This window comes from Mytilus californianus, unplaced genomic scaffold (genome assembly GCF_021869535.1).
Source record: "Mytilus californianus isolate M0D057914Y unplaced genomic scaffold, xbMytCali1.0.p SCAF_1, whole genome shotgun sequence".
Lineage (NCBI taxonomy): Eukaryota > Metazoa > Mollusca > Bivalvia > Mytilida > Mytilidae > Mytilus > Mytilus californianus.
The window spans coordinates 36,416,466-36,430,629 of NW_026262581.1; the positions used below are offsets into that span (position 1 = coordinate 36,416,466).

General features: G+C 31.6%; 1 protein-coding gene and 1 long non-coding RNA gene across 2 annotated transcripts in view; one reads left to right on the forward strand and one right to left on the reverse strand.

Moving 5' to 3' along the window:
* Window positions 1-116: 116 nt before the first annotated feature.
* On the reverse strand, window positions 117-9,157 carry LOC127720289 (gelsolin-like protein 2). Its single transcript, XM_052226852.1, has 5 exons — window positions 9,038-9,157; window positions 4,573-4,605; window positions 3,516-3,596; window positions 1,261-1,334; window positions 117-215 (listed from the first exon to the last, which is right to left on the reverse strand). Exons 2-5 carry the CDS (start codon window positions 4,574-4,576, stop codon window positions 117-119), a joined length of 258 nt encoding a protein of 85 aa, XP_052082812.1. The 5' UTR covers window positions 4,577-4,605; window positions 9,038-9,157.
* A 234-nt stretch (window positions 9,158-9,391) lies between these two features.
* LOC127703813 (uncharacterized) overlaps window positions 9,392-14,164 on the forward strand; it is a 34,588-nt gene continuing 29,815 nt past the window's right edge. Inside the window, exon 1 of the long non-coding RNA XR_007983059.1 lies at window positions 9,392-9,472. This is a non-coding gene — a long non-coding RNA (uncharacterized LOC127703813). The remainder of the gene's footprint in view (window positions 9,473-14,164) is intronic.

The following is a 14,164-nucleotide window of genomic DNA, read 5'->3' on the forward strand; positions in this document are numbered from 1 at the left end:
GATAAATTAAGGTCTTTTCGCGACAAACTTGTATGTGTTAGTTTCATTGCATGCAGATGGTTTCATTTCATTGTGGTTATTGTTACAGTTTCATGACATGACATTTTGAAATTAGATTATAAAACGAATATTATACTTGCATTCAGTATTATATAAGAATCCCCATCAAAACATTTTCCATAATCTTTCTCCGGCCATTGTATAACTTGGAATTTCTGAAGTATAAAGTCAAGGTAAGAAACAGTCAAAATCTCAAAATCTAAAACTTTTCAGGAAGTAACTTTCATATGTTGAATTATAATGAAATAGCTTATGAATTCAAATCTCGAATGTAGAAAAATTTACAACGACCTACCGAATAAGCAGTGCATGGTGTTCTGTCCAAAAGAATGCTACGTACTCGCTGTCACTTGATGAGGTAAATACGTGGTTTAATGGCTTTCAAAAATCTTATCTTTATTAAAGTCAACGATCGAAGTCAGTACAAGTTTTTTTCAAAGTCAATTTAACTACATATTTACTGAAACAAAAGATTGTTATGGTTTTGTTCTATACTTCATATGTTTATAAAAAATAATGCATTCAACGTCAACCATACTCACATAATAAAACGAATTGTACATCAACATCTTTCATGTTTTCAAAAACAAACATAACATAAGAGTTAAGTTAAACAATCAATAGTAACAACAATAACCTAATTGAAACACCAATGACCGTTAACATACTTCAAAGATCACTTTAACAAAAAAGTCATATCCTTACTTTTTCAAGTAATTTATTATGTTAGTCAGCAATTGCATTATTGTTTTTAGCTTTTTGACGAGAAACGTGTATCTAAAATGCTTAACCGACCAAATTTGTGCATGATTATTTCAAAATTATAATTCCTTAAGACGTTTAACGTGGTGATATCAATTATTAACCTTTTATTTAGATGAACAATATGCAATAGTACTAATATGGAATAATTTTTGATATTTTACTTCTTTGATTGGTAATCGTCTTTATTTCGTCGACTTTTAATGTAAAAAAAAAGAAAATGCAAGGTGCCATATATTTTTTTTTTGTCTTGTTTTTACTTCTTTTTGATGCAATGTTTTTGACAATACTTATTGTTGTACTCGTATGTAATGAAAATGATAGGATGATTCAGTATCCAATTTTACTTGACCGGGTAATTATGGTATTTCACCGCAACCAATATAAAAAAAACCTTAGTTTACAGCGTTAAATGAAAAGGTGTATCAGTACACATACCACAATTCTCCAAATTTGTATCCCTGGCTTTAAACCTGCCTTTTTCCAGGCTGGTTCCTTCTCTGCGGAAGATTCTGAAAGATAAACGAAGTATTCCTCATATGACTCGTAACATATTAATTATTTAGATACTAGTATATCTGTATTGAGAAGTAGCAATACTGATTAGTTTGAAAGACATTTAAAATTCTTATTTTCAATATCCCAGAGTGTGATACGCATGTATGACAGATTATTATGATAGCACATCTGCAGTTACTATTTTTTAAGTTCACGGTTCGAAATTAGCAGTTGATGATCATTATCTGATCGAACTTTGGTTATGCTAATAATAAGTGATCAAATTATTTCAATGTACTGCATGCTAAGATGTTAACGATGTTCTCAAGTATATATGATTTTTCTTCCCCAGTAAAACATGTAAACTATTCCATTGGTCGTTTTTGATTTGGCCTTCTAGTTGTTTTGAGTCAAGCGTCACCGATCAGGATGAGTCTAATGTAGACGAAACGCACGTCTGGCGTACTAAATTATAATCCTGGTATCTTTAATGAGTTTTTGTGTATATATATATACTTATATTCAAAAACATTTGGCCTTTTTATCCTTCCAATACATTTAGGTCTTTTAAACTATAGCAAAGTAATATACTTGTAACCATCGATTTGAATTATTTCAAGGCTTTGAGAACTTTTATAGTCTTTATTCTGACAACTACAAAAAATCGGAAACTTCTTTTGTGTTTTTGTCAACTTTATTATCTGTCTAAAATCAAAACTAATCAAGAGAGCCAGCAAACCTGCATGCAATTAGTTTCAAAATGGGATTTAACTTACCTAAATTTTGATAGAGGTTATGAAAAGAAGTCAGAAAAGCCTCAGCCAAATCGGCGTCTGTCCGGTTTAAGAAATATAATTTAAACAATAAGTCGAAAACAATAGTAAAGTAAAGATATAAAGCTTATCATTAAGTACATCAGACGCGCCTTTTGTCTACAAAGGCATTATGAGTGTCGCTCAAATAAAAGCAAGGCAAAATCAATTCAGAATACAACAGCTCGGGTTACCAAAACTTCCAAAGAGATATGCTAAATTTGGCTTCATTATTAAAACATTTCTTAACCAGAAAATTTATCGAAAATGACCGTAACTATGATATTTTATGTAGCGCTAAAGTGTTCACTACTTGGCAGTCATAGTTTTTAGGAAGACACCCAAAATTCGTGGCATCAATTCAGGGGTTTAAAAAAGTCGTCAGAAATACCAGATTTATGAATATCTTACGCTAAATGATTTTCGCCTGCTTCAATGCCGCGCAATCAAAACAGTGTGAAGGGAAAATGAAAAAGATAACTGAAGAGCATTGAAACAAATAAAAAAATAAAAAATGTTTTGAAAAATCTGGCTTGAACGCCAAATATTCATATAGTAGATTTTTTTTTAAATCATTTTAACATTTAATTATCAGTAAAGATACTAAAAAAGGATCGCATATATGATAATTCATGTCAGCACCGGATTTTTTTTTGGGCGGGGGGGGGGGGGGGGTGAAAAACAGAAAACGCAACATCCAAAAGAAAAAGGAAAGACAAGTTCACAGCAAAATCAAGATTGGAAAACTTAATCAATACTAAAAATTGGGGAGTTTGGGGATTTAATAAGTTTGGGGATTTAATAGCTCCATAATATGAAGCCGATCATGCTACACTACTGAGGGTTGTTGCATATGTTTTGATATGTTATGGGTTAATTATGAAATAGAAAACTTAACTAATGGATCTCAAACTAGAATAACTTTCCTGTTATACTATAACGTAATTCTTTGCTAAAAGACGCAATATGAGAGTGTGAAATTGGCATGTCCGAGTTACGGAAGAAATAAGTACAAATACTCGTCTAAACATTAGAGATAGGAAGCCTTCCAATTGTAAACAATCTGTTATTTTCTCTGTCCTTTCTTAAGACTCCACTCGGTAAAAGAAAGAAGTTCTTACATTTGAGTAATCAACCGAATCTACAATATGGACTTGCATGGATAATCTACGATAACAAACTCAAAATATTGACTTGATAAACATTATAGAAACAACAAAATCTTTTGTAGAAGTGAAATTAAGCATCAGTGTGCAGGTTCCTTGAGGAAGTCACCTTAATTTGTGATATACTATGATAGTTATATTCTTAATACAAATCGTGAACCTTTCCGTTTTTATTGCATTTAAACAAAATGCCAGCGCCTAAAGTAATAGCACTTACTTTTTATCTCTTTATCTGTAGCAGAATCAAATAAAGCCAGGTTAGAATCTTTCCAGTCGTACTGTTTAGGTTTCACCAAAGCTGACATATTGAAAAGATAGTATGTTTTAACTTGTAGAATAGGTGACAATATATTATTAAAAACGAAACATTTAGTTATACACTCATATATAGATATAAGAAGATGTGGTATGAGTGCCAATGAGACAACTCTCCATCCAAGTCAAAATTTATAATAGTAAACTATTATAGGTCAAAGTACGGTCTTCAAGACGGAGCCTTGGCCACACCGAACAGCAAGCTATAAAGGGTCCCAAAAAATTACTAGTGTAAAACCATTCAAACGGGAAAACCAACGGTCTAATCTATATAAAAAACGAGAAACGAGAAACACTTATGAACCACATCAACAAACGACAACTACTGAACATCAGATTCCTGACTTAGGACAGGTGCAAACAATTGCAGCGGGTTTGAACGTTTTAATGGTACCAAACATTCACCCTTATCTGAAACAATAATGTAACACCACAACATAGAAAGACACACTATAAAATATCAATTGAAATAGCTTAACTCAATCAAAAGACATATTAACACCAGTGAACATACACTGAACAAATAAATTTGATCTATGATACAACGTAAATACAGAATAAATGTACATTATGTTTGTGAAATAATTATAATTTAATCACACAATAACTGTTTGAATAATTAAAAATACTAGTATTAAAGAGCAGATTTCAACCGAAAGAAAATGTTATTTTTCAATAAAGTGCAGCATTAATTCTCAAAAAACAAAAACAAAATATGTAGCGAATTATTTTGACATGGTGTTGTCAGTTTATTTTCGACTTATGAGTTTAAATGTCCCTCTGTTATCCTTCGCCTCTCTTTTATCACAATGGAAGAATACATATACATCTCAACTGTTTGTTTTGGATTGTGGTATTATTGCGGTTAACCTTTATTTCCTTTATTAATCTTGTATATATATATATATATGAGCAATAAGAAGTGTGTATTTGCAATTTTGAAGGTTAATAATACCTACCCATTTTGTATGTTCCTTCTTATTCCGTGAAATCTGGAATGATAATAAGATCTTTAGGTCTTTGAGTCGTGCTTGATTGTTTTGTAGCATGTCTCATGTAAATGTATGACGAAGCATAAAATAATAAAACAAAAACAAAAAACGTGATCACTCAGCAAACGTATTCTCTTTATCTTTTAATCGACTAATGATTTGATTGTCCTCTATGTATCTTCTTTCTTTTTCAGGCATATCATTTGTACGAAAGACCGACAGTAATATTCTGCTGTTCCCATTTCTCATTTCGGACGCATGAAATTTATAAAGTATTGTTTTCATTATTTTACAGCACTGGGTCGATACCGCTGCTGGTGGACAATCAGTACCCTCGGGTACCATCAGCACAGATGTCTGTACTTCGGTTCGGTACTGACATGATTTATAAAAAAAAACCTTTCTAAAATTGTCCGTTTTAAAAATCATAAATCATAAAGAAACTAAGGTTTTTTTTCCCTCATGCAAAGTTGACATAAATGGATTTTGATATATTTTAGAGTTTTAGTTTGGTCAAAGCTTTTCAACTGTTACGGTTCTTATATACATCCATGGCTTTCAAATAATCGGCTTTCAGCTTTCCTGATGAAGGCAAATCCAGAAAAGCGCTTCGGACGCATGAAATTGATACAGTGCAGTTTTCATTTTTTACAGCATTGGGTCGATACCGCTGCTGGTGGACTATCAGTGTCGAGGTATCATCAGCTCAGTATTAAAAATTCGGTAAATCCAGAAATCCGCTTCGGAGGCATGCAATTTTTATAAAGTGTTCTTTTCACTTTTTACAGCCCTGGATCTATACAGCTAAACATTGATTCAAATGGCAAACTCTGCAGATACGTTATATATGTACGTGTAACCTTGTTAGACATCAGAGAATGTTCAATCCGTTCGGGTATGGTTGATTTGTTATTGAATATACAGCGGCACATACTTCATGCTTTTTGCAGGAAAAGACCAAGCTAAAACATATTAGCTAATATAAATAAAAAGTTGTTGGTCCAGCGATAATATTATTTAAATTGTAAACAATTTAAAAACCAATTAACATAAATGAATTACCTATACTTTCCCCCGGCCTTGATCCTGTGATACAAAAAAAAACCTTTATTGGAAAACAAGGGAACATCGGGCAGTCTGAAAGAATATTTCTTGTACTTCAAAGGTTCTCTAATGTTATGTTTTAAAAAGAAAAGTAGTTGAATTATATATTACTATGTAAGGGTTATAGTTTACTATACAGTTTGAGGCTTGCTCATTGTTGAATGTCGTAGTTGCTCACATCCTTGTTTTTTTGTGGATATTTTTTCACATTGGCAATCTGAATGTTTCTCCTTATTCTACAAATAACATGTGTATTAAAATATTTTCCAACATTGTCACCAATATGTATAAAATCACATTAATTCAGTTTTCAGGTTGTTGAAAGTACTGTTGAAATTCAGGTTTAATCCACCATTTTCTACTAAGGAAATGCCTGTACCAAGTCAGGAATATGACAGTTGTTTTCCATTCGTTTGATGTTTTTGAGCTTTTGATTTTGCCATTCGACAAAGGACTTTTCAATTTGAATTTTCCTTAGAGTTCGGTATTTTTGTTATTTTACTTTTTGATAGAATGTTACATTTTTTTTAAAATGCTTTAAAGAAATACATACATTCCGATCCTTATAAATGACTTTGTATTTAAAAAAAACAAGATTGAGATAATGTCGATTTGATATGTGTGTTATATTTTTACCAAATTGTTATAAATGAAAAGTAAACATAATAGTATATATAACATTAAACCGCTGGGCCACTTATATCATAAGCCTTAATGATAAAATTTTCCAAGAAGCAGACAATACATACATTACACATCGAGTATTAAAATAAAATAGTTGTTTAATGATTTTACAAAGTTTTTATGTAATACTTGGAATTTAATTGTTATTCGAAAACTGATAAGATTAAATGCTATACATAAATTTGTCATATAACCTAATTTAGATTTCCAGGAAATTACCCACCTTGCATTGTATTAACTGTTCGTCGAAAAACATTGATGTCGAATGTTTTCCAGTATTCGTAATATTTTGAACCTGAAATCGTGACTCTTGTCATAATGTATTGTGTTCAGCTGTATTTTTCGACAGCAGTAATGGACATTTCCGATATCGTAACCCTTGGATAACGAGGATGATAGTTGACAAGTTAATATTAAGTAGATGAAGCAATTAACGAAATAATATAGAAACAGTTGAAATACAAGGGATGTCAGACTGCACCCAATATTCCTTTGTTTTCCAATAGAGGTTTTTTGTATTGTCACAGGACCAAGGTTGGGAGAAAGTATATATATGTATCATGTCTAAATATTGATACAGTTGTTTAAAGTTTAAAAAATGTTATTTCAGGACCACCTATTTGTTTATATTTATAAACTAATACAGTGTTTTGTCTTCTCCTGAGAGAATAAAAAACAGGAAATATTTGTCGCTGTACATTCAACAACAAATCAACCATATACCAACTAATTAGTCTTACTTTAGTATAACAATGAACCGCTTGGCATATGCCATAAGCCTCAACGATAACAAAATTCAAGAAGTAGACAATACATGTTTGCTAAATTTGCTTTAACACATCGAGTATTGAAATAATTTCTTTTTTCAAGGTTTTTTTTCATATAGTACTTGGCTATATTCTTATTAAAAAAATGAGCATAATCTTTATTCTAAAAGAAAATTCTGTTTTTTATCCAAATCTTCAAAAATGTACTTCTATTGAATTATTATCTTCCCTTACTCTGATTCACCGTATGCAGTGATCTTAAGAGGATAGTATCAATCGATTTAAAAGAAAACTTTTAAGACACAAAATCATTCAACAACTGTTATGACAATGTTTAATTAACTAATTGAAACGCATGGACAGTAACAAAAAACAACAAATAGTTATCTATCTTCTCACTTGTTTTACGCGTGCTCCATGATTCTTAGTTGATTGTTTATCAAAGCCACGATCGTTAAACTTTGGCACAATGATCCAGCTGCCAAAGTTTTCGATTTACAATCAATAAATGTTTTTTTGTCGATTATATACGTTTCGGATTGTAATAATTTTAAAAAAAATAACGTACGTAATTTAGTATCATACGTGCATTGATTTGATAATTTCCATTTAAGGAATGACTGTAATATTTTTTCTGTCTATAAAGAAATAACATAAAAAAATGTGGTGCACACTGAATAACCCGCGTAGCGGGTTATTTTAAAGTGTGCACCACATTTTTTATGTTATTTCGAATGGACAGAAAAAATATTATAGTTATTTCTTATAATTTAGTTCTAAATTCCATTTTAAACCGGAGTAAACCATGAAAAAACGTTGATGACGTCACGGTCACATGACAAAATTATGTCTATGAGCTGATAAACAAAACAACGTCAGCCAATCAGAAGACGCGTTACATCCAAAATTAAATTATAACATTATAATCACCAACACATGTGACTTTAAATACACTACCTTTGAGTTATTGAGTGTGAATATAATACAATTCTGAACAGATATATCATGTTATGGAGGGGTTTTGCAAAAAATACCAGTCAAGGGACTGTAAAATTTCCCGAGCCGCTAGGCGAGTGAAATTCGGTCCCAAGACTGGTATTTTTTGCAAATACCCCTCCATAACATGATATACCTGTTTAATTACACCGAATAGATTTGGATTGAAACTAATTCATTAACATGTTTATGCATAATTTTGAGGATAAATGGATATTATCATAGAACCGCGGGAATTATACATGTACTAATACGTGTTAGCTCTCTTTTTTATGTAACGTCATATCCGAAAAATTTTGGTGGGAAAATGCTCGAGAGGGTTCAAAAAGGAATATCCAAAATGGCAAATACCATGGTATTTGAGGCAAATTCACCGGCAGTGGTGAAAAACAGGCAAATTCGTTTGAAATGAGGAAAAAATATTAGAATATGCGAAAAATACACTGGCTATCAACCAATCAAAATCTGGCTTTCTTATATAAGGTGTAATTATAAAACAAATTATGTTACAAGGTTTTCATTTGACACTTGCAATTGAGTTATAATTCTTAAATTGATAAAGTAAAGTGCTATCTGTTATACTTATATGTCATGTTACTTAATTTAGATTACACTAAAAGTTACCTACCATACATTGATTAATTTGTTCATAAAAATCGACATGTATTTGTTAGGGAATTCGGTTTTCTTATAAAATATAACTGCAAGTATAAGGAAGGTAAAAAGTACATAGATTAACAAAATTATAAGGATAAATTTCCCCGATTCTTTTATAAAGATGTCATATAATTGCGATATCTGGATATTTAAACATGTAATTTCAGCATTTGCTGAATGCACAGTTAACCCTTAAGAAATATATTCAAAATACTTATACTTACATGTCTTCTGCCTCCAAATAATTGAATTGACTGTTGTTCAATTTACTATTTACAATGATTTAATTTTTATTTATTCCGATCATTGGATCATAATGCAATACTTGTTTGATCACATGGCGAATCTATAGTTTCAAAAAGCATTATGAAGAGTGTGATTGGTTTACTTACCTGACATGGATTTTCTTTGAATTTGATAACAATAGCAACCCAAACAGTAATCGATAGACTAAGAAAATAACTAAAGCGTTAACAAGACTATTTGTTATCAAGAAGTTACATGTTTATTAAATGATCAATATTGTAAAGTGATATGAGGTACATAACATATTTCTAGCTTCTCAAACGTAGGACATATGATTAGAGTGATTCAAGTGACAATGGGTATATTTTTTGCTTCAGGGATCTTTGCCTATAGAAAACCCGCTATCATGAAAGGTATGGTACAATAACTACATTTTTGTTTAAATATACTACTAAAGAGTAAATGAATTACAGTAAAACAAAAGTATATTTGGAGGAATATTTGGTATTTGTGTATAACATGTATTACATTGACATACATTATTTCAAAAATACTAAAATCTTTTGGAAAAAATCGTTTTCTTCAATTAAAAATAAAAGCATCAAAAGTATAAGAAAATAAAATTGAAAGTTTCATTATGAAGATATCGATATTTAGGAGGAAATAAATGGATTGAATGATACGTAAGCCATATAGTATATTTAATAAGTATACATATAAACTGTTTACTAAGAAAACACACACTGATTTGTTATTGATAATATAACTTATACTTTTGCAAGACAAAATTCGAGGTGGTTTCTTTTATATACTGATGAAATCAACAGTATCCTCTATAATCAATGATTCCAAAGTAACTCTGTATTGCTTTGCTTAGATATGAAAGAACTCGAAAGTCAAATTTATACTTTATCCAAATTGAACACGATTTTCTAACATTTTTTAAAGGGCACTGGTTTTATCTATATAACTCTAATCGGACGAATTTTGTATTATTCTGGCGTTGCCATGATATCTGTTGTATGTTTCGGTTTACGATTTTTGACCATATGTCAGATATATACTTACAGAAACATTGGTGCATCAGATGTTCACTCCTCGCAATATTGACATACTCTGTAACATTAGATTTCTCAAAATGTATCTGAGACCGATGTAAATATGTTCATGAGTAGAAGATATCAAGGGGTCAATAAATAATCTATATGTCGACTCAGATGAAAAATAGAAAGTTCTATGGACAAGAGAAAAAAAGACAAAATTGAAAAAGCAAAACAAGTCTAGAAAAGCATTAGGCAGACAACTGAACATTGATTAATACGAAAAAGCCTACTAAACATGAGTGAACTCAGGTGCTCCAGAATGTTCTTGCTTTACTAGTGACATCAGTTCACGCTACTCTTCTTAAATTCTGATCTGTGATTTTGCTTCAGACCATAGAAGATTGGTATCGGTCTCTCTTTAAATTCTTATTCATAACCGGTTTCATACACATAAATAACATGTTAAATTGTCAAATAATTAACTTATACTTTGTATAGACACATCTGCACACATACAAAAGTTTATCAGAGGTAGCGGGGCCCTTAATCGTGAAATTAAAGCACATTGTGTAGGAAGAAGTCATCGTGTTTTTGTTTGTTTACAAGCTACAGGCTTGGGACTATTCTACTATCTAACAAGAATAATACTCAGAAAAATTCAATTTTGCGACTAGAAGGAATGATAACATCTTGGAATAAAATACAAGAAAATAGCTCTTGTGATATGCTTTAAGACAATATAGAAAATTTTGTTGTTGTTGCATCAGATACACAGGTCCTGAAGTAACTATCAATCAATCAATTAATCCATATAGATAATTTTGCAGCACATTCCTTTATGAAACTAATCATCTGAGTTATGATCCTATTCGAAAGCGAAGTTTAAAAAAATCATTTAATTAATTAAGTGTTCTGTATTAGCAATAAAGGTTGCACTAATAAATTGCATTTTGAATCAAAATTCGCTGAATTCAGTAAAATTCTGGACCAATTATTTGTGATCAAAGATAGCTGGTTACTTCCTATTATGTTTAATACGTAATTGCTGTCCATATATTATCTATCATGATCATCGAAACCATTATTACCTGAGAAAAACACCTCGAAGGTTCTACTGGACTATATCACGACATCTTCTGTAGTTTGAAATACTCAAGATAAGGTAATCCATGCAGTTTTAATAGTCTACAACACAAAATGCATTTAGATTTTTACAATTCTTGATCATGCGCGCTGTGCTATTTAACTTACAATTGTAATGTTTTGTTTGTACATGTCTTGCTTCCATTTATTTGTGATAATTTTTTTTATATATATCACAATTTTTCTATAAGAAAATAGGAAGATGGTGTATGATTGCCAATGAGACAACTATCCAGAAGAAACAAAATGACACAGAAATTAACAACTATAGGTCAACGTCCGGCATTTAACAATTAGAAAAAACCTATACCGCATAGTCAGCTATAAAAGGCCCCGAAATTACAAATGTCAAGCAATTCAAACGAGAAAACTAACGGCCTGATTTATGTACAAAATAATGAATGAAAAACAAATATGATATACAGCAACAAACGCATGCATGACACATACTTTACACGTTAGAACTTTTCTAAAACCATTTAAAAAATATATCGTCAGACAGACAAAACATATGTAGGGCCACAACAGTGTATACCGATGTTCAAATCTCATAAATAGATTCAGAAGATACAAATCAATGCAACAACCAAAACAATCAAAGACTTGCATGAACTCTGAAAGAGTGAGATCAAATGTGGATTAGCGTCTCATTCATCACATGAATCCACACGCAGTCAAACTGTCACATTCGGAAATGGGACACAATCAGTAAGATTTGAGGACTTTTCTGGCATCTTGAGATCTCAGACAGCGACAGGTAGTGAGTTAAAACACAGTCACATCGTATCGGTCAACCAATTCGTGATGGTAAACGTAAAACTTATGCAGTGTTCATGTCTCGTTCTTCTTCACAACTCTGTTGTAGCACTGTTTGTGTAAGGATCACACCATGTTAATTAAGTTCTTATAGCGTGAACATGCACGAGAGTAACACAATAGTTTATACACGCCATACAATAGGGCAGAGGGAATGTTGCTGTTGAGAATGGGGAGTTGACAAAAGGAAAGTTGAAGTCATCAAGTTTGTCATAGTTCACGTTTAAAGTCGTCGATCTGTGTCAATATCGAGGGAAAGATCAAGATACGAGGCTTGACCATCTAGTTTCGGAAGTATTTATTATCTTAAATTCACTGGACTAAATGAGATACAAGCACTCACATAAATGTTGGTTGTTGAGTGACAGGACGTCATCAATATATCAGAGAGTGAAAATAAAGAACTTTGCTAGATGCTTTTTCTTTTTCTCCTGGAGAACTTTCTGTAATAATTATGCTTCATATGAGTAAAACATAAGTGGGCCAGTAGGGGCGCAAAATTAGTTCCCATTGGAAACCCAACTGTTTGTGGAAAAATCAATCCACCAAACTCAAGAGATTGACGATAAAAAAATCCACGGGTTCTTCTGTATTTTTGTTGTTGGAATCAGTGGTTCTTTACATGTAAGATGTGTCATTACCTAAAACAAGGAATTTTAATACACAATACCTATTGTTATAGAAAAAGCTCTGTTAAATTAAACGATATAGTCGATCTGTCAATTTAGGATCGGGAATTTTAGTGTAAAGCGTAGAAAGATATAAAAGAATTAATATCACTGCAGCGACACCGCTTGCTAAATATACAATAGTTGTGAAGGAAATCTGTAGTTATAGAAAAATAATGGGGTAAGAACGTTCTTAATTGGGATTTTTGTAAAGCTTAGGTATCAAGTATAAAGACTGGAGATTTTTATCATCCTATTTCTATGTTAATACAAAAGGAGAGATGGACGGGTTTGTGATATTCTAAACTCTTCTCTTTCGTGAACGGTGTAGGTCTATATGTATTCACAGTTTTTCTGTGAGTGCCAAGTTGTTTAGTTAGACATTCCAAAAAATGATTTTTGCTTATAAACCATTGCCATTTGTTTGAGGCTTTGTCTCTTGGAAGAACAACATTTGTGTCGTGAATAACCCAATAAAGCATCCAAAAAATCTCGGACATATTCAAAGTAGGCTCATTGTGCATTGTAGATTTTGACTGCGCTTCTGAATGCACAACCGAACAGCTTTGATCAATTAAGATAAACTATCCAGTTTTGATTCATCTGGCTCGAGCTTGAATTACCAATTTTGTGGCATATTCCTCGACTGCTTCCATCAGTTACTTGAACATATCTCTCCTGTATGTTACTTCGATTTTATCATATGAAGTTGAAATTAAAGTTTCTTTCCAGTTGATGGACTTGGGAATTTGATATTTCGGGTCTTTGTTTTTTTTATTGAAACTGTAACGTTTCACAAAAGAGTTTACCTTATAAAAATTATAAAAAAAAAAAAATGATTTTCCGATTGTTTTTTAACAGACACCGGCTACCTCGTAATATATTTGACTGATTTGTACTTGGGTTTTTGGTTAGAAAATATAATACGAAAGAAAAATAAATCAATCAAACTTGTACGATAGCTTTTGGGTGCAGTATAATTGTATATCATATATATTACCTCCTCGGGTGGTCTCTTGGTAGCATGCTAGCATCGAGTGCGGGAGGTAGTGGATTGATTCCGGCTGGTTCAATCCAGACCAGTCGTTTGTCGCTATATATAATATTTGGGTTTTTTTTTTTTTTTTTTTTTCATTCATTCTTTTTTACATAAATCAGACCCGTTGGTTTTCTCGTGTGAATTGTTTTACAGGGCCTTTTATTAATAGCCGACTTTGCGGTACGGGTTTTGTTCATTTTTGAAGGCCGTACGGTGACCTATAATTGCTAACTTTTATGCACAACCAGTAGCTTGAAAAAAAGCTCCGTAACCTATACTTTTTATTATATTTTTGAAAATAATATGATAATAATAAACTACATTTGTCAAAGGATGAAAAAATAAAAAAAATATATATATAATTTAACCCCCTTGTCTACCTTAAGCGACTAACTT

Coding starts and splice junctions, on each gene's coding strand:
- LOC127720289 (XM_052226852.1), bottom strand. Junction 1,335..3,515: donor TACAGATAAAGAGATAAAAA/GTAAGTGCTATT, acceptor TTTATCTTTCAG/AATCTTCCGCAGAGAAGGAA. Junction 216..1,260: donor TACAAATTTGGAGAATTGTG/GTATGTGTACTG, acceptor TTTATACTTCAG/AAATTCCAAGTTATACAATG.